Genomic DNA, 24,733 nt, shown 5'->3' with positions numbered 1-24,733 from the left:
CATATGCCTAATAGAACTGGCAGGTATCTGTCTTCTGCTCTGTCTGTAATCTGCTTGGTTTGGGCCTGACTAGCTGAAGGAGGAATTTGGCTTCTCCTGGTCTTTGAATTAAACACTCACAGTTCTGCTCGCAGGGAATGACTTCCTGGAGATCTGTAGATCTGGAGGTGGCTGCTTGCTTGTCAACCAGCACTGAGGTAGATGACTCAGGCTGGAAAGAGGATCTTTGGGCCTCAACCGAGGCTGGATCCTTGGTTGGGATCCCTGTAACTGGGAGCTCCTACCAACACAGCCTTCCCCAAGAGGGGGGCTGGTACACTCTGGATCTAACTGGTTTCTTCCCTCCCTTGCTGCAGGGCGTGGGGCAGCCCACTTCTGCTCAAAGAGGAGGGGGGACTAGACTGGAATGTACTATTCCAGTCTAGGTATACTAAACTGAACTAAACACATTGCTGCCACCTGCTGGTGTACATGGAAATTACAGCATAATATATGAAACAGGCATAGAAAATACATATAATGGAAAATGCAATGTTAGACTACACAAGAGACAATACATATGCACCTGACATGTTGTAGCAGGGAGAAAGAGTTTAGTGACATACTCTGGGATGTTACATACCCGCTTACTTTAAGTGAAGCCGTCCTATGCTTAGGAGGGTGTATGCTTAGGAGGGTGAGGAGGAATCAGCTCTGGGTACCCAATAAATACAAAGTGCTGCGTGAATTTACATATAATGACATACATAGACAAAACATATAACGGCTTTCCCCAGGTTCCTGCCCGCTAGAGTAAGGTGTCCAACACACAGTTTCCTTCTCTTGATATAACCAGGTAACCTAAATACTGCACAAAGCAAACATTACTGACTGACTTTGTATGTTCTGGCCCTAAAACATCAAAGAAAGAATGGGGGTGTCTTTACTCTGTAATCCCACCATTGTGTAATGGAATGCACGCAAATGGAAGGGTGGCTTTATCCTGTATTCCCATCCCTGCACCATAGCCTGAAGAAATTTGGCTTGTAGCACGATCACTATGATGACTAAGAGGAAGCTAAATATGGCTCTAAGGTTTGAGGTGCCTTACCTTAGGCAAAAAAGGCTCAGAAAGGGAGGTATGTATCGTCACAGGAGGAGGGCTTTTAATCCCGTGCGCTCCTGGAAATGAGACACCTCAGGATGGGAACAATTCAGAACATTTAACAAGCGGGAAGGAGCAACCTAGGACTTCTAACGATTCCCGAAGAAGCAGGGGTACCTGTGAAGTAATTGGATCTGCCAGGACTTACCACTTGGTCCTACCCTGGGTACCTATGGGTATATATCACCGGGTGTAGGCCATTAGTATTCAACGTCCCTATAAAGACAGTCCGTATAAGGGGGGAGAGAACAAGAGCTGTAAAAAGGCACACTTTAACCGCCTCCGGACTGCCTAACGCAGGATCGCGTTCCGGAGGCGGCAGCCCTGCGCACAGTCACGCATATACGCGTCATCTCGCGAAACGCGAGATTTCCTGTGAACGCGCGCACACAGGCGCGCGCGTTCACAGGATCGGAAGGTAAGCGAGTGGATCTCCAGCCCGACAGCGTCTAATATACCTGCTACCTGGTCCTCTGGTGATCCCTTTTGTTTGGATCGACCACCAGAGGACACAGGTAGCTCAGTAAAGTAGCACCAAACACCACTACACTACACTACACCCCCCCTGTCACTTATTAACCCCTTATGAACCCCTGATCACCCCTGATCACCCCATATAGAATCCCTGATCACCCCCCTGTCATTGATCACCCCCCTGTTATTTGTTTACCCCCCTGTAAGGCTGCATTCAGATGTCCGTATGATTTTTACGGATCAACTGATACATGGATCGGATCCGCAAAACACATACGAACATCTGAATGGAGTCTTATAGGGGGGTGATCAATGACAGGGGGGTGATCACCCCATATAGACTCCCTGATCACCCCCCTGTCATTGATCACCCCCTGTAAGGCTGCATTCAGATGTCCGTATGATTTTTACGGATCCACTGATACATGGATCGGATCCGCAAAACACATACGGACATCTGAATGGAGCCTTACAGGGGGGTGATCACCCCATATAGACTCCCTGATCACCCCCCTGTCAATGATCACCCCCCTGTCATTGATCACCCCCCTGTAAGGCTGCATTCAGATGTCCGTATGATTTTTACGGATCCACTGATACATGGATCGGATCTGCAAAACACATACGGGCGTCTGAATGGAGCCTTACAGGGGGATGATCACCCCATATAGACTCCCTGATCACCCCCCTGTCATTGATCACCCCCCTGTAAGGCTGCATTCAGATGTCCGTATGATTTTTACGGATCCACTGATACATGGATCGGATCCGCAAAACACATACGGACATCTGAATGGAGCCTTACAGGGGGGTGATCACCCCATATAGACTCCCTGATCACCCCCCTGTCATTGATCACCCCCCTGTCATTGATCACCCCCCTGTATGGCTCCATTCAGACATTTTTTTGGCCCAAGTTAGCGGAAATTATTATTTTTTTTCTTACAAAGTCTCATATTCCACTAACTTGTGTCAAAAAATAAAATCTCACATGAACTCACCATACCCCTCACGGAATCCAAATGCGTAAAATTTTTTAGACATTTATATTCCAGACTTCTTCTTACGCTTTAGGGCCCCTAGAATGCCAGGGCAGTATAAATACCCCACATGTGACCCCATTTCGGAAAGAAGACACCCCAAGGTATTCCGTGAGGGGCATATTGAGTCCATGAAAGATTTAAATTTTTGTCCCAAGTTAGCGGAAAGGGAGACTTTGTGAGAAAAAAAAAAAAAAAACAATTTCCGCTAACTTGTGTCAAAAAAAAAAAAAATTCTATAAACTCGCCATGCCACTCATTGAATACCTTGGGGTGTCTTCTTTCCAAAATGGGGTCACATGTGGGGTATTTATACTGCCCTGGCATTTTAGGGGCCCAAATGCGTGAGAAGAAGTCTGGGATCCAAATGTCTAAAAATGCCCTCATAAAAGGAATGTGGGCCTCTTTGCGCATCTAGGCTGCAAAAAAGTGTCACACATCTGGTATCGCCGTACTCAGGAGAAGTTGGGCAATGTGTTTTGGGGTGTCATTTTACATATACCCATGCTGGGTGAGATAAATATCTTGGTCAAATGCCAACTTTGTATAAAAAATGGGAAAAGTTGTCTTTTGCCGAGATATTTCTCTCAACCAGCATGAGTATATGTAAAAAGACACCCCAAAACACATTGCCCAACTTCTCCTGATACCACATGTGTGACACTTTTTTGCAGCCTAGATGGGCAAAGGGGCCCACATTCCAAAGAGCACCTTTAGGATTTCACAGGTCATTTACCTACTTACCACACATTAGGGCCCCTAGAATGCCAGGGCAGTATAACTACCCCACAAGTGACCCCATTTTGGAAAGAAGACACCCCAAGGTATTCCGAGAGGGGCATGGCGAGTTCCTAGAATTTTATAATTCTTGTCACAAGTTAGCGGAAAATTATGATTATTTTTTTTTCCTTACAAAGTCTCATATTCCACTAACTTGTGACAAAAAATTAAAACTTCCATGAACTCACTATGCCCATCACGAAATACCTTGGGGTGTCTTCTTTCCAAAATGGGGTCACTTGTGGGGTAGTTATACTGCCCTGGCATTTTAGGGGCCGAATGCGTGAGAAGTGGTTTGAAATCAAAATCTGTAAAAAATGGCCGGTGAAATCCGAAAGGTGCTCTTTGGAATGTGGGCCCCTTTGCCCACCTAGGCTGCAAAAAAGTGTCACACATCTGGTATCCCCGTACTCAGGAGAAGTTGGGCAATGAGTTTTGGGGTGTCATTTTACATATACCCATGCTTGGTGAGAGAAATATCTTGGCAAAAGACAACTTTTCCCATTTTTTTATACAAAGTTGGCATTTGACCGAGATATTTATCTCACCCAGCATGGGTATATGTAAAATGACACCCCAAAACACATTGCCCAACTTCTCCTGAGTACGGGGATACCACATGTGTGACACTTTTTTGCAGCCTAGGTGGGCAAAGGGGCCCACATTCCAAAGAGCACCTTTCGGATTTTACCGGCCATTTTTTACAGATTTTGATTTCAAACTACTTACCACACATTAGGGCCCCTAGAATCCCAGGGCAGTATAACTACCCCACAAGTGACCCCATTTTGGAAAGAAGACACCCCAAGGTATTCGCTGATGGGCATAGTGAGTTCATGGAAGTTTTTATTTTTTGTCACAAGTCAGTGGAATATGAGACTTTGTAAGAAAAAATAAAAAATAAAAAAAATCATCATTTTCCGCTAACTTGTGACAAAAAATAAAAAATTCTAGGAACTCGCCATGCCCCTCACGGAATACCTTGGGGTGTCTTCTTTCCAAAATGGGGTCACTTGTGGGGTAGTTATACTGCCCTGGCATTCTAGGGGCCCTAATGTGTGGTAAGTAGTTTGAAATCAAAATCTGTAAAAAATGGCCGGTGAAATCCAAAAGGTGCTCTTTGGAATGTGGGCCCCTTTGCCCACCTAGGCTGCAAAAAAGTGTCACACATGTGGTATCTCCGTACTCAGGAGAAGTTGGGCAATGTGTTTTGGGGTGTCATTTTACATATACCCATGCTGGGTGAGATAAATATCTTGGTCAAATGCCAACTTTGTATAAAAAAATGGGAAAAGTTGTCTTTTGCCAAGATATTTCTCTCACCCAGCATGGGTATATGTAAAATCACACCCCAAAACACATTGCCCAACTTCTCCTGAGTACGGAGATACCACATGTGTGACACTTTTTTGCAGCCTAGATGGGCAAAGGGGCCCACATTCCAAAGAGCACCTTTCGGATTTCACCGGCCATTTTTTACAGATTTTGATTTCAAACTACTTACCACACATTAGGGCCCCTAGAATGCCAGGGCAGTATAACTACCCCACAAGTGACCCCATTTTGGAAAGAAGACACTTCAAGGTATTCGCTGATGGGCATAGTGAGTTCATAGAAGTTTTTATTTTTTGTCACAAGTTAGTGGAATATGAGACTTTGTAAGAAAAAAAATAAAAATAAAAAATCATCATATTCCGCTAACTTGTGACAAAAAATAAAAAGTTCTATGAACTCACTATGCCCATCAGCGAATACCTTAGGGTGTCTACTTTCCGAAATGGGGTCATTTGTGGGGTGTTTGTACTGTCTGGCCATTGTAGAACCTCAGGAAACATGACAGGTGCTCAGAAAGTCAGAGCTGCTTCAAAAAGCGGAAATTCACATTTTTGTACCATAGTTTGTAAACGCTATAAATTTTACCCAAACCATTTTTTTTTTACCCAAACATTTTTTTTTTATGAAAGACATGTAGAACAATAAATTTAGAGAAAAATTTATATATGGATGACGTTTTTATTGCTAAATTTTACAACTGAAAGTGAAAAATTTCATTTTTTTGCAAAAAAATCGTTAAATTTCGATTAATAACAAAAAAAGTAAAAATGTCAGCAGCAATGAAATACCACCAAATGAAAGCTCTATTAGTGAGAAGAAAAGGAGGTAAAATTCATTTGGGTGGTAAGTTGCATGACCGAGCAATAAACGGTTAAAGTAGTGTAAGTCAGAAGTGTAAAAAGTGGCCTGGTCATTAAGGGTGTTTAAGGCCTCTTTCACACTTGCGTTGTCCGGATCCGGCGTGTACTCCACTTGCCGGAATTACACGCCGGATCCGGAAAAACGCAAGTGTACTGAAAGCATTTGAAGACGGATCTGTCTTCAAAATGCTTTCAGTGTTACTATGGCAGCCAGGACGCTATTAAAGTCCTGGTTGCCATAGTAGGAGCGGGGAGCGGGGGAGCGGTTTACCTACAGTCCGCGCGGCTCCCGGGGCGCTCCAGAATGACGTCAGAGCGCCCCATGCTCATGGATGACGTGCCATGCGATCACGTGATCCATGCGCTTGGGGCGCCCTGACGTCACTCTGGAGCGCCCCGGGAGCCGCATGGACGGTAAGTATGCTGCTCTCCGCTACACTTTACCATGGCTGCCAGGACTTTAGCGTCCCGGCAGCCATGGTAACCATTCAGAAAAAGCTAAACGTCGGATCCGGCAATGCGCCGAAACGACGTTTAGCTTAAGGCCGGATCTGGATCAATGCCTTTCAATGGGCATTAATTCCGGATCCGGCCTTGCGGCAAGTCTTCAGGATTTTTGGCCGGAGCAAAAAGCGCAGCATGCTGCGGTATTTTCTCCGGCCAAAAAACGTTCCGTTCCGGAACTGAAGACATCCTGATGCACCCTGAACGGATTTCACTCCATTCAGAATGCATTAGGATAAAACTGATCAGGATTCTTCCGGCATAGAGCCCCGACGACGGAACTCTATGCCGGAAGAAAAGAACGCAGGTGTGAAAGAGCCCTAAGCTATGGGGGCTGAGGTGGTTAAGTAAGTTGCTACATTTTTGTTAAGTGCAATGGTTAAGTGCAATCATTGTAAACAGTGCATAAATTCACATTGTGACACCTAGATGGATAATACACAAAATGGGCATGTTATCTTAAACGTTACAAACTTGTAAACTGGAAAAACTAGTGCAAAAACATTATGCAAATATCAGTGCAATCAATATTATCATTATACGCTCAAATATGACTTGAGTCCTTTTTCTTGAAGTGCTTGACTGTGGACAGGAACAATAAGAGTTACTTGTAATCCACACAAGGTAGTGGTTAATTGCTATAATGGGTAGTTTTCCTCACAGGAAAGTCTGGAAAACATCCTCCTGGGTCCCATATTTGAGGAGACAAAAGTTCTTTCTTAACCTGGGTGCTTGTGGTGTCTTTAGGAATTAGCTGAGCAGTCAGCCTGGTGAATGCAGCTGTGACATGCTGCAAGCCGGGATCCCTTGCCGGTGCAGAGGTGGACAAAACCTCCGGCTGAAGAGGCTCTGGTAGGCAAACTGAGAGTGCCTGTGGCAGCTTCCAGGGCAGAATGTAGGGTTGCACTCTGGGATTGAAAGTCAGGACAGAGTTATTTATTTGCCCCACCTGTAGAGTTGGAGCCGCAGGGATTTCAGGTCTCACTATGGGGACCTCAGGATTGCTACGTCCCGCTCTGGCAGTAGTAGCAGCACTGTGCGGCGGAGTGGAAGTTCCGGCCGCCTCCGCCGCACCAGTATGTGTGCATGGCGGAGCAGGCTTGGGCCTATCAGGGGTATCGGGACCCGCGGGAAGTGGTGCAGGGGCAGCTTCGTACCGGGCCTGGGCCTTAGGGAGCGCGTCTGCTCCTACCTGATGTCGCGGCCTGGCGGCCGGTTCCGGTGCCTCCTGGTGGTCATCGTGGGGTCCAATCACCATCTGCGGTGCAGGCTGGTCCAAAGCCTGGGCGACTGTATCAGCGGCATCCTCCGCGGGAGCAGGCTCAGCATCAGCGGCCATCTTGGTTTCCGGCTTGGCGGCCATCTTCTTTTCTGTCATGGTGCATGCAGGAGGTGAGGGTGGAGCCCAGAGGTAGGAGTCTGCACTCCCTTGGTTCACAATACAAAGTTCATGGTGGGCAGTCTTTAGTTTCCCCGCTTCCAGGGGGGTGTATTCGGCATTTTCGCACTCTTGAGAGGGCGTTCTTGTCTTTTCCCGCCTCCGACAAGCATGGAGAGGCGGCGCCATCTTGCGAATACGGCAAATTAACCTTTTGAGTACTCGTGGGCACCGCATGGTGCTTTCTTGCACAGCAACAAGGCAATAAAGTTAATTTTCAGGGTTTTGTACAAACTGCAGCTCTTGCAATACTGTGAAATATGCGATGGGATCCATTCTAACACAGGATTGGATCCGGTTCTGTTGGACAAGGATGGCACACAATTCAATCCGATCCTGTTCACAGTGACGCCAAAATATGCAGTAAGCCGGATTGGGACAGATGCACACTGGCACAATATTAATAGTTTTTAGTTTGTGACGCCAATTGCAGCTTGCGCAGGTACTGTAACAGGGCCCTTTAAGATGTAATAGCTCATGTACCAGGTGAGGAATGCCAGAGGGGGATAATGTCTCTGTGTAGTAGGTATTGTAGTGTCAACGGTGTCTCCTACCTTGGTACGGCTGGACTCCTGTATCCTGGCTCACTTGCAATAAAATTGAGTGCTGTTAGTAGGAGTAATTGAGGAACTTTGATAGCAGTAAATGAGATCCAAACAGGTTATATGATCCAACTTGTCTTTACTGAAGGGGTGCAGCATAAATCCATACAAGTTACAGCAATAGTCCTTTAGGTCCCAGCAGGTATTGGCAATATGTGGCAGGAATCTATATATATTCTGCTTCTTTTCATATGCCTAGTAGAACTGGCAGGTATCTGTCTTCTGCTCTGTCTGTAATCTGCTTGGTTTGGGCCTGACTAGCTGAAGGAGGAATTTGGCTTCTCCTGGTCTTTGGATTAAACACTCACAGTTCTGCTCACAGGGAATGGCTTCCTGGAGATCTGTAGATCTGGAGGTGGCTGCTTGCTTGTCAACCAGCACTGAGGTAGATGACTCAGGCTGGGAAGAGGATCTTTGGGCCTCAACCGAGGCTGGATCCTTGGTTGGGATCCCTGTAACTTTTAGCTCCTACCAACACAGCCTTCCCCAAGAGGGGGGCTGGTACACCCTGGATCTAACTGGTTTCTTCCCTCCCTTGCTGCAGGGTGTGGGGCAGCCCACTTCTGCTCAAAGAGGATGGGGGACTAGACTGGAATGTACTATTCCAGTCTAGGTATACTAAACTGAACTAAACACATTGCTGCCACCTGCTGGTGTACATGGAAATTACAGCATAATATATGAAACAGGCATAGAAAATACATATAATGGAAAATGCAATGTTAGACTACACAAGATGGCAATACATATGCACCTGACATGTTGTAGCAGGGAGAAAGAGTTTAGTGACATACTCTGGGATGTTACATGTGTAATAAAGAGTCAGCTCACCTAAAAGCCCTCGCATATAATTTTTTAGAGGGTCAGCTCACCTGCAGGCCCTCACCTACAATCTTTTACAGGGTCAGCTCGCCAGCAGGCCATCAATCATAATTTTTCAAGGTTGTATGATGCCCTCCTTTATGTGTAATAAAGGTTGTATTGGAGTGCCAGTTCCTTGCAATTTTTGGCAGCCCTTTCACTTAGTGCATAGGCTTTATGAGTGTAGGAGTCCCACTACCTGAACAATTGTACCACAATGTGAATGAGGCCCTCCTTTATGTGATATACAGGTTGTATCGGAGTTCCTCTTCCTTGTAATTTTTGGCACGACTTGCACTTTATATACAAGTAAATATACAGGAAAGAATGTTTCCTAACAATTTTTCCTCTAAAATCAATTTTATCTTCGGTTTGGTGCGTATTATGTCAGTCTGTAAAAGTGGCGTACTACTCGGACAACATCGTTCCCAGCAGCGACCTGGGAGTCCAAGATGCATCCAGACATCCTCCCCATGCTGTTCCCGAACCATTTCAGTGGTGTTTCTATCAATTTCTGACCTTTTCTTATGAACCAGACACCCTCCCCTCTTCAGAGCAGGGGGTACCTGGTTTAATGCTCTGGTTCTCCCATGCGCCCTGGATACACATGTCAGTGCCCACGCAGTGTCCTGGCATCGGCCTCACAGAAGTCATTGCACATGCGCCAAGAGGAATGAAGAGGAGTGAATAAATTAGCAGTGGGGCAGTGCTGGGCTCCGAAGTAATGGGCGCGGCTGGGCTCCAACTGCCGGAGGGACATCTACTTGGGCTCCTTATTGAGGTACTTTGCATATTAATAAAACCGATTTTATAGGCAAAATAAAAGACACAGGGCAGTAATACTAGCATATTTTAATGTAAATCTTATAAACTTATGTGGTGATGTTATAAGCTCAGTAAGTAAAATCCAGATGACAGTGTCCCTTTAAGTTTGGGGTTGTAATGTGAAAAACAAAATTGAAACAGGGTATGTAAACTGGAGTTAAATTTGCCCATTGTCAGTCTTCAGGATTTTATTTATGGTCCTGAGAACACAGGAATTAAAGGGGTTCTCCGGGCTTTTAATATTGATAACCTATCCTCAGGATTGGTCATCAATATCAGATCGGTGGGGGTCTGACACCCTACACCCCTGCCGATCAGCTGTATGAAGGGAAGGCGCGTGCAGTGTGCATGTGCCGTCTCCCTTCTCTCTTCCTGCTCGCTGCTGCTTTGCTATAGACAGCAGTGATGAGCATACGGCTGATCGGCAGACAGAGTAGAGGGGGTAAGCTCCTGCTCCAGCCAGTTGCCTTACACTCAGATGCCAGACAGCGAGGAGGAGGGTGAGCATAGCTGATCTCTTGGGAAAATATATTTTTTATGAAGACATATTTTCATGGTGTAGAGCAATATGGTGTAGTTTGAAGAGTAACATGTGCAACAGGCGCCTCCACCTAGGTCCCTCTATGTAACGCGCCCCAGGTATAGGAATGCCGAGTGGTATTGCGGCCTAAAATGTCCCTTTATATGTGTCACGGTGCTCCTACCTGGATATTGAACCCCAGGCTTTGGCTCCGAAGAAATAAATAGGGGTAATAATTGAGGGATTGAAGAAAGAATCAAGTCCAAACCTTATATAAAATTGAACAGCAGCTTTACTTTAATAAATGTTCATCCAAGACAATCTTCAAGCTTTATCTTGGTCCCAGCAGGCTTTAGCATTAAAACTGGCAGGCAAACTAGTCTCTGCTACATCTGTTTTTCTCTGGCTCTGCTGTACTGACAGGCTGACTGTATCACTTAGATTCTTTTGTCTGCTGCACCTTCTCTTTGTAGTCTGTCTCTAGATTAGGCTAGGGAACTTCCCTCCTGGCTCCTGAGGCTTTAAGCTTTGGCCTCCATGACCAGCAGAGCTGAGGGTGGTCTGGCTGGCGTGGGCAGAGACATGTCCCCCTGCACACCTTCCCCAAGCAGGGGGTAAGCTAGATTGACTAGTCCAGATCCCCACTCATCCTGCAGGATGTGGGACTAACCCACTCCTCCACAGAGGGGGATTAGAATGGAAAGCTCTGCTATGTTTGCTGCCACCTGCTGGTGAACCAGGCACATTACATTTGAACATAACAGTTGCAAACATTAGAAATGCACAGTGTATAGGACCTGGAATAAAATGCATAGATGACATTATATTAGCTCATTAAAGACAGTAGCGGGGTGAAGAAGTGGTAATACACATGAAGAGCAGAGAACGTATCACAACAGGGAATTTTTATTAACGCATTTATGAGAAAAATGTAGGGAACCAATAGCAACAAATAAGTTAGCATGTATTATTTCTCTCAGGTTGTTTGGAAAATTAAAGCAACAACATGATTGTTTACTATGGGACACTTTTATATAGAACTTGTGTGACAGTGCCATGCCAAGTAAGTTGCAGGTTCTTCCGCTGCTCACTGTCACAGTTGTTTCGGCTCACATATTACCGATATGTAAACCTGATGTAAACCTTTATGTTGCACAACTATTTACTGAGAAACATTGTGGGTCTGATTTATTCATGAAAATGTGCCTGTTTTTTTGTGTGCAGTTTCTGCAAAAAAAACAACTGGCGTGCACTCTTTGCATCACCGTTGCTAATCGTTTCACAGATATTTCTATGCTTTTTAGGTCTCGTCTGATGAGGTATGGCTTCAGAAAAAGGGCATAGCTTGGATGTAGCTCCATGCACCAAATGTTGGCAAATTTTGGAGTAAAACTATGCCAACTTATAGGCAGTGTAAACTTTGACTAGACACATTTTTTTTGGTGCACGGACAGAATGTTTGGCGCATGGACAAAATTCTAGAATAAATCTGGTGAAGAAGTTACGATACTCCAAATTTACAAAGGTTCATGAGCCAGAATAGTAAGTTTCTCTAACATTAAGACTGTGATTAATATTCTTAGACAGTGTAATGTAGCACACCATTAGTAAATTTGCCCCTGTGTGTCCAAAGCCACCATGAAACAAGGTCCCAGGAGTGTGCATAATAGGAATAAAACTAATTTAGAAGACAGAAATGTCAAATTATAAAAATCAACAAACTGATACAACTGAAACTGAAAGGAATATCTTAAACTTTTAGACTTTTTCATATACAGATTGCTTATGCATCCTGAATATTAATGATTGTGTAGCCTTTGAAATTCATAATTCTGTGATTTGTCACCACGACCTGCAGCTGTTTAGACCCTTTCATGTAAGGAGTAAATTCCACTGTTTCTTTTGTCTTCTCCTTGGGCTTCATTGAAATTCTTTGTAAAAAGAAAATATATATCAGTTTGCTTAGTGCTTGTAAGAGGTGTGCATTATTTAGCTGGAAACCTCTACAGTAATCAACAAGGTCTTATTTTATCTACCTTCATGATTAATGTAGTAGGCAGTAAAATGTTCCCTTCTCCCAACTCGGGACACTTGCATGCCTGGCTGAGCTGATCATGTAAGTGTATGTGGTTGGGGAGCATAGTTGTTGAGAGCCAGTGTTTAGTTGAAAGCTATCCAACTTGTATGAACACCTTAAAGGGATTTTTCTATCCTCTGGATGGGTTATCAGTATCTGGTTAGTGGGAGTCCAACACCCAGGACTTGCACAGATCAGCTGTTTGAGAAGGCCACAGCACTCTTCTGAGCCCCACAGCCTTCTCCTAGCTTTTGCTAGGCCAGTGATGTCACGTTCATCGGTCACATGGCCTATGCGCAGCTGAGCCTCATTGAATTGAATGGGGATGAGCTGCTATACTAACAGCTACTGTCGGCATGGCAATTACTATAGAACAGCACTGAGCGATTAGGTGCAAGCAGGGGACCCCCCTAGCCTACTCAAGTAGTAGCGCACTGTGAGACTAACAGTGCGGATACAATACAGCACGAGCGGAGTGTGTGACTAATGAAGAGCATACTAGGCAGGAACAAGTGGGTGCCCCGCAACTAGCACCCCAGCTGAATATAGCGATACATAATAACATTGCAGACGGAGCTGATAATTTTAGAGTGTCAGTTATAGGTAGTAAGTTTTTAGAGACAAGTAATAAACGTTACATTTTATATAAAATATATCAGTAACATATGTAAACCCAGGGACAATTATGGTCCTAGTGACCTATTGTAAATAATTGGAGCTGCTATACTAAGAACAGCCGCTATACAATGTACAGAACTGTACTTGGTAAGCTGCAAGAAGTCAGGACCCCCACCGATCAGATACTGATAATCAGATCGATAATGTTTTAATATGTGCAAATGAGTCTCTAGGAGCAACGGGGGGGGGGGGGGGGGCAGCTCCACTTTCTCTGGAACTGCTGCACTTTAATTGACAGGTGTTTTGATGTTTTCACTGTCCTGGCCCTGTCAAAGTGCAGAGGGCACGGCAGCTGCTGAGCTTCTAGGTGTAATGGCAATCCCACCGTTGCTCCTAGAGTCTCATTTGCATATAGTAAACATAATTTTTCTCACCAATGTAGACACATATCAACTTGGGACCAACGCAGATGCCTTCAGTTGCCATGTGCACATGCAACAGGTCAGCCATTCATTAGTACAAATCTGTTGAGTCTGACAGGTGCCCTTTAAGGGAATTATAATAAAAAAAAAAAAGGGAGAGGATGTCCAGGACCCTTAACCAGAGCAGAGAACAGCTATAAAGAGTGTCTCTCACTCTGGAGGATCCACAATGTCCATTCATACTTATTATGATGAAAACAGTTTAATACTTCTTTTTCCCCCTGTTGTGGTTCTGATCAGAAGTTAAGCGTTTACTCCCAGGTCTCAAAAGGAAGACTCTCTGCAATGGGAGTTTGCTTTAAAGACCTGTCTGGAAAAAGAAAGTGGACAATCCCTTTAAGTACTATAGTGCGTCAATTGCAATTAAATGTGATAACTGTGATAAATGGGTAAAGCTTTAAAAATGTAGGACCCCAGCTAACATTTTGATAGTGAGCCTTTAAAATAATTTTCTCCGCCCAAGGCCCTAGTTCAACACTGTTTATCACGGTATGCATATGACAGATGGAAGAATTACTGTAATTGTTTATGGTTTATTCTACATTTGGCAAAGACATAATGGACAAAGCGACACAAGGAGGAAAATTTTGGTTCCTGACCCTGTATTGTAAGGGTATTTTTAAAGTACTGATTGTTTCTGTCCCTTTAATTATGTTCCCTTGACCATTCTGTATAAATTTTTCCTTGTAATGTAGATGGTTAGAGAAGTATCCATCCCCCATTGTGTTAATAAGACCACATTCCTGAGTGATCTCAGAGACATGCGTGATGCACACTGAAGAAGGAGCTAAAATGTTTAAACTCTCTGACACACATACATTCCAGAGACTCTACCAGGAACATCATCCTAGGTAGGATGTAAGTATTGATTTGCCCTATCTTTTGTACACCCTGGGGTGTCAGTCATGTGTTATAACGTGGTAGATAGCCATGTGTTATAGCATGATCGATGGAGTTTCCCCCCCATTTAGGCAAGTGATGTATTTACTTTTTATTATTCATTATGTGATTTGTTTGTGTTATTGTATATGTTTAATCACACTTAGTAAATATATTTATTCACTTAGCCTGCATAAGCTTATTCATTCTCAAATCGTTTGAATTCACATTTTTTTGCAACCCCAACAATGAAATTTTTTGAGTAATGCAAGTTGGCTAAACCTCCTTTTCATGACAAACTGCCTTCAGTTACTTTGGAAGGATTATTCTACTTACACACGCTTGAACTGCTCTTTGACGAGTCCACTGCCCTCCACACGTAGCTCACATTCATCGAGAGTTTCATTTAGTGGGTTCTCAATAGTGATTTCCACATTTAATGGATTATTAATGACAGCCTTGTCCAGAACCTTCACACAAGAGAAACTCAAGAATTATTTTAAGAATTACATAAGAAAAGAAGCAAAGAACAAAACATGTAGCTATAAATTGTAAAATTAACCAGGAGAAATATACAGGTGCATTATTTGAGAAATTTATACACACAGGCTGGCACAAATAAAATTTCCCTTGACACTTAAGACAACATTAGACCATTATATATAATTGAGAAGAAAAATGGCATGTGACAGGACATCTTCAAATAGGTTTGTTCTTTCTGAGATTTGATGCAAGCCATTTAAAATCTTGTGCATTGCTTCTTTACTTCGACTTAGCAACAGGCTACAAACTGTCACTTACAGTGTGTAGTCCGTTGGCAAGGAGACAAACACTTTATGCAAATCTCTATTTCTAAATATACCAGCCACAGCATTTATCCAACTTAGGGCTTTTATAGGGTACTGATCCTACTCCACCCAAGTACCTTGTAACTTAGATGCATAACATGACCTGGCCCTTGATCAAGCCAGTTTATGTTTGCACCTTGCTTAGAATCGGCTGACACTATTCATAATTTTATAGATTGCTGTACGATAAACCGTATTCACATACCTTGATACTGAGTGAGGGGCTTTGTATTGTAATCACTTTGGATATGAGTAACTTCTGAAGGCCATCTCTGCACAAAGCTGTGACTTCCAGAACTTTATCATCTGTGAGAGAATCTATATATTTGCTGTATGGGATGTTGAATGCAATTTCCTTTTCTGTAATTGAATTACAATAAATTTATCCAACTCTTAATTTACAGTTTTATCAGAGATATTTTACAGGTTCTTAACTTGCTTTATTGTTTAACTTTATGAATTGACCATGTCCACCACTGTGAAATAAGATGGCAATATGTACACGGAAACTGTTTGATTGTAGTAGTAAGGTTATTCTCTGGCTAGGGCACTGTGTATGGGGACATTCTACGGCTTGCACTGTTATGGAAAAATCTGGCATTATTTACAAAGTCAGTCTGGATGCAATTATGCTAATGTGGTCAGTATTTGAGGACTGAGCTATGAGGGTGCCAGTAGAATCCCCCTGAGACTTGATCAAAAAATTTGCTGTAGACAAAGAGTTGTACAAGACTGTTTTTGCTCTGGCAAAAGATGTACATACCCAATCTCAACCCAAGTGTGGGAGCATTGGGGAATATTTTATATTTAAAAATGTACAGTACAGAAGCTCTTTTGGCACATTAGAAGTCACACTACTTCTAAAATTAAAGAAGATCAGGCTGCTCTCTACATCAGAAGAACACTGAGAAGCAGCATGGTGACCTCATTTATGGGTTGCCTAGAAAAATTTGGGTTTGCAACATCATTCATTGATCATTTATTGATTCATTCATTAAGGAGTTTGATAGACCTCCTAATGAATAATCACTTCAATGAGAACCACTTCAATACCATAGCCACCAGATACAGCCACTACAGTTAGAGATAAGCGATGTTCTCAAAAATTTGATTCGGCTGTTACGCCGAACTTTACAAATAACTTACAATGACAGTACAATGACAGGAGCGGCGATTGCAACACCTCCCGTCATTGAACCCCTCAGATGCCACATTCATTGATGATCGCGGCATCTGAGATCAATATTCAGACATTTCAGTGGTTGATAACAAAAAAATTAAATTAAATTATACTTACCTCATCATTTTGAGCATGAAGAGGCCGCTCTGGCCTTCTTGCTTGAAGATCCAGCGTGAAACCTTGGGTGTCACGTGATGACATCATTATGTCGACAAGGTGACATAATAAGTTACTGTACACAAAATTTTGTGTGGGTTCTTCAAGATGGTCGCGGCAGCCTCTTTGCGCTCAAATAGATCAGGTAAGTATGATATTTTTAAAAATAAATTACCGTTGTTTCAGGGAAAATCTAATTGTTTCCATGAAACACAAGAAAGTTCAAATTTTTCCTGAATTTGGAACGAAGTCCACTTTGTGAACTTGGATTTGCCCAACACTAACTACAGTGTATGGAGCTGTGCTGTTTTGGCGCCTGGTCGCAATGCACTGCAACTCCTGCAAACTACTGAGCAGGGAGAGCATGGAGTGTCAGGTGCCATACCCTGGCTGATCTGATATTTGTGACCTATTTTAATGATAGGTCATTAGTATTAAAGGGAATCTGTCACCAGCCTTCCCCCTATCAAACTGTTTGGTTCACCTGATTAAAATGCTGTAAAATTTATTTTGTTAATTTGAGGCTCTGTTTCTGACTTACTTCTTCTTAATATGCAAATTAGGCCTTTGGTGCAATAAGAAAATCACCATTGCTCTTGGTAGACCTATGCTCCATTCATTTCTGTGGTCAGCCCTTCCGCCATTGCTTTACCACTGCCTGAACTTGACAATTAAAGCTGCCAGGGAGGGTCTGGCCACAGAAATGAGTGGAGCATGGATGCAACAAGAGCAAAGGTCCTTATTGAACCAAAGGACTAATTTCCATATAAAGAAAAAGCATCACGACTCAGGAACAGAGTCTTGGATCAACAAAATAATTATTATTGGTTATTATTAGGGTAAGTTACCTTCATGAGGCTCCATGCTTATAGACATTGTGTCGTTCAACACACTTCTCATCAGCCGCCTGGTGTAGCCGGTACTCTTGACATTGAAATTAATTATTATATTTTTGGAAGCTGAAGAATTGTAAAGGGCTAAGATTACATTCACATCTTGACCAATTACAGTGGATTCAGAATCTTTGAAATTTCCCCTTATGTTCTGACTAGTGACTGGTCTCATCCTAGCAACTCTAGCGATCGCAGTTGGAGAGTCTATGCTTCTTGTGTCTGCGTCACCATTGATGATATTTCTCCGTCCAAAAAGTTGAAGCAAGGCATTGTGGTACACTTCTCTCTCCTCAGCAGTGCCTTCAGAAACATGAAAAGGAGGCAACATGTTACCAAGTATCAAAGAGTTTTAGGGTGCCTTCACACGCGGCAGAGTTTGTGGCAGAAGATTCCGCAACTGAAAATCAGTTCCATTCACCTTAATGGGACTTGCGGAAATCTATGTAATCTATGTGGTTGCTGTCCCATTATAATAGATAGAAGTGACTTTCAGTCGCTGGATTTACTGCAGCAAAATCTGCCGCGAGTGAAGGCACCCTTATTCATTTGTATTGCTTTATGCTCTGATAGAGGTTATAGTCTATTATGCTTCCATAGGTCTAAACTTTTACTAACTGCGAAGGCGATATCCAACAAGACATAGGATCTATTCTACAACAGGAACACATCAAATATATTTTTCTAGGTTATTTAAAAAGAAGTTTCCATTATACGTTGGTTGCAGATAGCTTGTACAATTATTGCAAAATCTTACCTTCATCATATTTGTAGTGGGATGTAATATCAATGCGATCATTGGTACCAACAGCTTTAGTACTTGTAAATTTTCCAATGGAACTAATGTTAGTTTCCACTCTCTCATAAGAGCCTTCCTCATCATTGTATAGCCAGGATATGCGATCTGCATTTACCTCCGAGAATACGAAAATGCAGTCATACTTCAGCTTAATGTCTCCTTCTTTGACAGCTTTAACTGATGTAGGTCCAAGCCTGTAAATTCCTATATACACACAAACATACATTTAAGTCAAGTTTACTTTGTTATTTCCAAGGACACTGTCTGCATCATCTTGTCTAAGAAACACTACATGTTTCACTTAAAAGGATATTCTATTAATTTTCATGTATTTTTGAAATAATATAAAAGGATGGTTTTCTGGATATAATTTTTTTAAGTCACTCCATATATTCCACTTCCTGTCCTGGCTCTTTAACTTCCTCTTTGTTTAGACTTTTATCAAAGGAAACAGCCTCACTTTACTCTCTCAGTCAGACTATCATTATGGCCAGAGTGCCCACCTGTACTGATGCAATTAGATGACCATACATTACACTAAACAGATATGCTCTTGTGTGGCCATCTTTATTTCTATGCCTATGAAGAGCACTGCTTTCATACTGTTATCCCAATTCTACATTTACTGTTACCCTAGCAGATAACATATTTCACTTACAGCAGCAGGAAACTCATAAAAGGTTTACCTAACTATATAGGAGGTCTTTTATCATTTTTGTAGACTGCAGAAGGACAGCATTTTGTATTTAATTTTCAAAGGCATAGTGCTGCCAAAATTAAAAAGAAAAAAATAGCAATATATTCTAAAAAAATTGTTTAAAAAAATACCCCTTCTAATATAAAAGTCCATGTAAACTTAGATACACTGCCCATCCCCAAAAAAAGTCGCCACCAAAAATATTTCATTGGACCGCCTTTAGCTTTGATTACGGCACGCATTCGCTGTGGCATTTGTTTTGATAAGCTTCTGCAATGTCACAAGATTTATTTCCATCCAGTGTTGCATTAATTTTTCACCAAGATCTTGCATTGATGATGGTAGAGTCTGACTGCTTTGCAAAGCCTTCTTCAGCACATCCCAAAGATTCTCAATGGGGTTAAGGTCTGGACACTGTGGTGGCCAATTCATGTTTGAAAATAATGTCTCATCCTCCCTGAACCACTCTTTCACAATTTGGTCCCGATGAATCCTGGCATTGTCATCTTGTAATATGCCCGTGCCATCAGGGAAGAAAAAATGTATTGATGGAATAACCTGGTCATTCAGTATGTTCAGGTAGTCAGCTGACCTCATTCTTGGAGTACATACTGTTGCTGAACCTAGACCTGACCAACTGCAGCAACCCCAGATCATAGCACTGCCCCCACAGGCTTGTACAGTAGGCACTAGGCATGATGGGTGCATCACTTTATCTGCCTCTCTTCTTACCCTGATGTGCCCATCACTCTGAAACAGGGTAAATCTGGACTCATCAGACCACATGACCTTCTTCCATTGCTCTAGAGTCCAATCTTTATGCTTCCTAGCATATTGAAACCTTTTTTTTCTGGTTTGCCTCACTGATTAGTGGTTTTCTTACGGCTACACAGCTGTTCAGTCCCAATCCCTTGAGCTCCCTTCGCATTGTGCGTGTGGAAATGCTCTTACTTTCACTATTAAACATAGCCCTGAGTTCTACTGTTGTTTTTCTTCAATTTGATTTTACCAAACGTTTAAGTGATCGCCGATCACGAACATTCAGGATTCTTTTCCCGCCACACTTCTTTCTCGAATACGATGGGTCCCCACTATCCTTCCAGTTTTTAATAATACATTGGACAGTTCTTAACCCAATTTTAGTAGTTTCTGCAATCTCCTTAGATGTTTTCTCTGCTTGATGCATGCCAATGATTTGACCCTTCTCAAACAGACTAACATCTTTTCCACGACCACGAGATGTGTCTTTCGACATGGTTGTTTAAGAAATGAGAAGCAACTCATTGCACCAGTTGGGGTTAAATAACTTGTTGCCAGCTAAAAGATAATAGCCCATGCAGTAATTATCCAATAGGAGGCTCATAACTATTTGCTTAGTTAAATCCAGGTGGCGACTTTTTTTTTTTAACTACTTTAAAGGAATTTTTTTTTTTTTGACAACCCCTCTCCCCTGGGCAGACCTCCAAAGCGAGGCATACTTGTCTGTTTCCTGGTGCTCGGCCCCAGATCCTTCTCTCCCCGGCCTCTGCTGCCTTTCTTGGGTCCCCCACTGTCAACATCTGCATCTGCTTTAATACCACTGCAGCCAAATGTTGACAGCAGGGGACCAAAGCAAGATAGCCAAGGCCAGGGAGCGAAGGAGCTGGAACCAAGCACTAGGAAACATGTAAGTAATCTTCCCTTTGCAGGTCTACCCTGGAGGAAAAAGGGTGGGGGGGCAACCCCTTTAAGTACCATGTAATGACATTTTTAATCTTTTGTTTTTTGAGATGTTCATCCACATGCAGAACACAAATAGTTCACAATACATGAATACATATACCTTATGCTTTAGAACTACATAAAGTGCTCAATGTAATCACTCAGATTTTTTCAACACATGAGTTACAGTAAATGGGACATTGTGGGTTTTCACAAAGTGACCGTTGGTAGTAGTATACTCCAGTTTCTCAACAAATACAGGTAAATTACATGATTTTTATGTGCCTCACCTACACTTGCTGGGAATAAGCAGCAATTCATGGTAAGTCCCTCTGGGTTTGCTGTGCAATACTTGGCCACTCAACAAACTACCACCCCATTTCTGCTCTGTGGACACCATACTTTACAGTATAATTGTAATTAAAGGAGCAGCATGAATATCATTCAGTGCCAACTGACCGACAGAGACAAGCTCCAGAGGTGCTCAGGGGTTTTATAATCTGCCCCTCAACCTCATGCACTGAAGTTCCACATGATGGATAATAATTCCTTTAGTTGCCCATCCTTCTCCATTAACATCCACTATTTTTATTTACTAGCCACCTACTCCAAACAAACGTCTCAAAAATTGGTTATTCCAACCTTCACTTGTCTCTTGTGGTGTTGCATCCAGAACCTGCCATCCATTATAGAATGATCCAAGATCATCTCTGGTAAACCAGGCTTCATTCCATACATGAAAATTCCTGAGAAGATGACAGTAATAATAATGGTAATAACCACAATTATGGATTTAAAAAAAACATGGCTGCTTTCTTAAAAGATACACCATCACACTTGTCCAGGGTTGCCAACCGTCCAGAAATTCCTGGACAGTCCATAAAAATAGGGTGTTTGTGGAAAAAATTTGTTGTGTTTTTTTAGGCTAGTCTTACTTCAGCTGGTCATTGTGGTTGTTTTTGTAATTTTCATCATTCTATGGCTCACACTAAACTCTGTCAATTCATTAATATCAGTATATTGAGCTGTAGACATGTATTTCATATAATCTTTATCATTCAATGTGGCTTTTCTAATTTGTCCATAAAAATTGTATTCTGCCCATGATTTTAAATGTTTGAGAAAAATAAAAAAAATCAGGTTGGCAAACCCGTCCAAGGGATTGAGATGCAGTACTACAAAATACAGTACATATGTTGCTGTTAAAATTAAGCAGAGACTATGCACAGTATAGGCGATTTGTAGCTAGGCTCTCCTTCCCCTTCAAAATATCATGGCCATTGTAGAGTGGTTTGTTGGCATAACTTTGGACTTATGCCATTGATAGTGAACTAAGTGCTAATTAAACAAAATATAATGTAGTTTTCATTTAGTTTCATATAGTGTAGGTGCCCATCTGTTGTGATTGATATTAGCATGCTAATTTGGTCATTATACAATTAAATAAAACTATTGAGTGGACATACAAAATAAGAACAACAATAAAACACAAGCCATGTATAATTCTAATCATTCATTCCATCAAGTGACTGGTGATTGCTTCTGATTCTTACCAAATACTGTCATTGCCTCCTAGACTGTTGCCATCACTGTCATAAAAGGAATCAATACTTAGAGTTTCATCAGTGTCATGAGCGGAGGAGAAATTACTCACAATACGATTGGGGATTCCCAGGCATCTCAATACTAAAATAAAGTGCAAATACTATGAAAATATGTATATGGTGTGATTTGCTGACATGTACAGATCTGATTAAAATAGACTCTTAGTCAGTCTTGAAGGGGTTGTCTGAGATAAATAATAACAGGGGAAGCAATAGAAAACATCATAATATAACAAAACAAAAAACGTCATACTCACCCCTTTTCTCCCCTGCTGCTGTCCAGCGTTGCGATCCAGTCTTCCCCAATTATGTTTGTTTTCCTGGCTGCAGTACTGATGTTCTCTAAAAACTTCTGCTACAAATCACTGGCCTCAGAAGTCATGTCCTATATACTGTTGAGACCTGCGACGCTGGATGCAGCAGGGGAGAAAAGGGGTGAGTTAAGCAGGTCATACACATTAGATAGAAGTTGATTGATAGTTGTACAGCAGCTGAACAAACACTTGGAGAATGTTCGTTTCGCAGACATGGCCCTGCACATTTTAGTCCATATTGACCGTTACAGTTGTTCAAACTGCCCATACTCTATCAATGAAATTGGGAGATGGGTGAAAGATGTTTCGGGGAATGCTCTTTCAAAGAAATCTTTTGTCCAATTATTGGCTGAAAATAATAAACAATAGTGTTGATCGAGCACCATAGTGCTCGGGGGCTCGGGCCGAACACCTCAGGATGCTCGGGTGCTCTACCAAGCACCCGAGCACAATGGAAGTCAATGGGAGAACCCAAGCATTAAACCAGGCACCCCCTGCTCTGAAGAGGGGAGGGTGTCTGGTTCATATGAAAAGTTCCTAAATTGATGGAAACACCACTAAAATGGTTCTGGAACAGCATGGGGTGGATGTCTGGATGCATCTTGGACTCCCAGGTCGCTGCTGGGAATGATGTCCGAGTAGTACGCCACTTTTACAGACTGACAATAATACACACAAAACCGAAGATAAAATAGATTTTAGACGGAGGAAAAATTGTTAGGAAACATTTTTTTCTGTATATTTACTAAAGTGCAAGTGCTGCCAAAAATTACAAGGAAAAGGAACTCCGATACAACCTGTAGATCACATAAAGGAGGGCCTCATTCACATTGTGGTACAATTGTTCAGGTAGTGGGACTCCTACACTCATCAAGCCTATGCACTAAGTGAAAGGGCTACCAAAAAATTACAAGGAACTGGTGCTCCAATACACCCTTTATTACACATAAAGGAGGACATAATACACCCTTGAAAATTTATGATTGATGGCCTGCTGGTGAGCTGACCCTCTAAAAAATTATATTAGAGGGCCTGCAGGTGAGCTGACCCTCCAAAAGATTTTAGGTGCGGGCCTGCTGGTGAGCTGACACTGTAAAATATTATATGCAAGGGCCTGTAGGTGAGCTGACCCTGTAAAAGATTGTAGGTGAGGGCCTGCTGGTGAGCTGACCCTCTAAAAAATTATATGCAAGGGACATCCAGCAGAGCTGACCCTGTAAAAGATTGTAGATGAAGGCCTGCTGGTGAGCTGACCCTCTAAAAAATTATATGCGAGGGCCTGCAGCTGAGCTGACCCTGTAAAAGATTGTAGGTGAAGGCCTGTTGGTGAGCTGACCTTCTAAAAAATTATATGCAAGTGCCTGCAGCTGAGCTGACCCTCAAAAAAATTATATGCGAGGGCCTGCAGGTGAGCTGACACTGTAAAAGATTTTAGGTGTGGGCCTGGTGGTGAGCTGACCCTGTAAAACATTACACGCGAGGGCCTGCAGGTGAGCTGATCCTGTTAAAGATTTTAGGTGCGGGCCTGCTGGTGAGCTGACCCTGTAAAACATTATATGCGAGGGCCTGCAGGTGAGCTGACATACTAAAAAATTATATGCGAGGGCCTGAGGGTGAGCTGACCCTCTAAAAAATTATATGCGAGGGCCTGCTGATGAACTGACCCTGTAAAACATGGTAGGTGAGAGTCTGCTGGTGAGCTGACCCTCAAAAAAATTATATGCGAGAGCCTGCAGATGAGCTGACCCTGTAAAACATTATATGCGAAGGGCATATATGCAAGGGCATTATATGCAATGAATAAGCATGTTGATATGATGGAAGAGGAGGAGGAGGATGAGTAAAGGAAGATTCAACCATATACCCTTTTTTGTGGTGGAAGGGTTGCATGGGAATACAGTGTATTCAGTACATTATAAACAACACATTTAAAGTGCCTTTATGTTTAGCCGCTTTCCTCTGGTGGAGTCGAGAAGTCATGGTCAATCCAGGCCTTGTTCATTTTTATAAGAGTCAACCTGTCAGCATTTTTAGTTGACAGGCGGATACGCTTATCTGTTATAATGCCACCAGCAGCACTAAATACCTGCTCAACCAAAATGCTG

General features: G+C 42.6%; 1 protein-coding gene across 2 annotated transcripts in view; it reads right to left on the bottom strand.

Moving 5' to 3' along the window:
• Positions 1-11,160: 11,160 nt before the first annotated feature.
• Positions 11,161-24,733, bottom strand: part of LOC121004766 (protein-glutamine gamma-glutamyltransferase 6-like) — a 51,317-nt gene continuing 37,744 nt past the window's right edge. The window contains exons 7-13 of one of the 2 annotated variants that reach the window (XM_040437110.1): positions 22,264-22,396; positions 21,353-21,456; positions 18,271-18,516; positions 17,472-17,816; positions 15,493-15,647; positions 14,776-14,909; positions 11,161-12,314 (exon numbers count right to left, since the gene is read on the bottom strand). In XM_040437110.1, coding sequence (XP_040293044.1) covers positions 12,167-12,314; positions 14,776-14,909; positions 15,493-15,647; positions 17,472-17,816; positions 18,271-18,516; positions 21,353-21,456; positions 22,264-22,396 — 1,265 coding nt within the window. In that variant the 3' untranslated portion in view covers positions 11,161-12,166. The remainder of the gene's footprint in view (positions 12,315-14,775; positions 14,910-15,492; positions 15,648-17,471; positions 17,817-18,270; positions 18,517-21,352; positions 21,457-22,263; positions 22,397-24,733) is intronic. The other variant, XM_040437111.1, reaches the window with a different exon arrangement.

The sequence above is a fragment of the Bufo bufo genome, chromosome 6 (assembly GCF_905171765.1).
Source record: "Bufo bufo chromosome 6, aBufBuf1.1, whole genome shotgun sequence".
NCBI classification, from domain to species: Eukaryota; Metazoa; Chordata; class Amphibia; order Anura; family Bufonidae; genus Bufo; species Bufo bufo.
The sequence above is the reverse complement of the archived record's forward strand: the minus strand, read 5'-3'. Positions and strand labels throughout refer to the sequence as shown.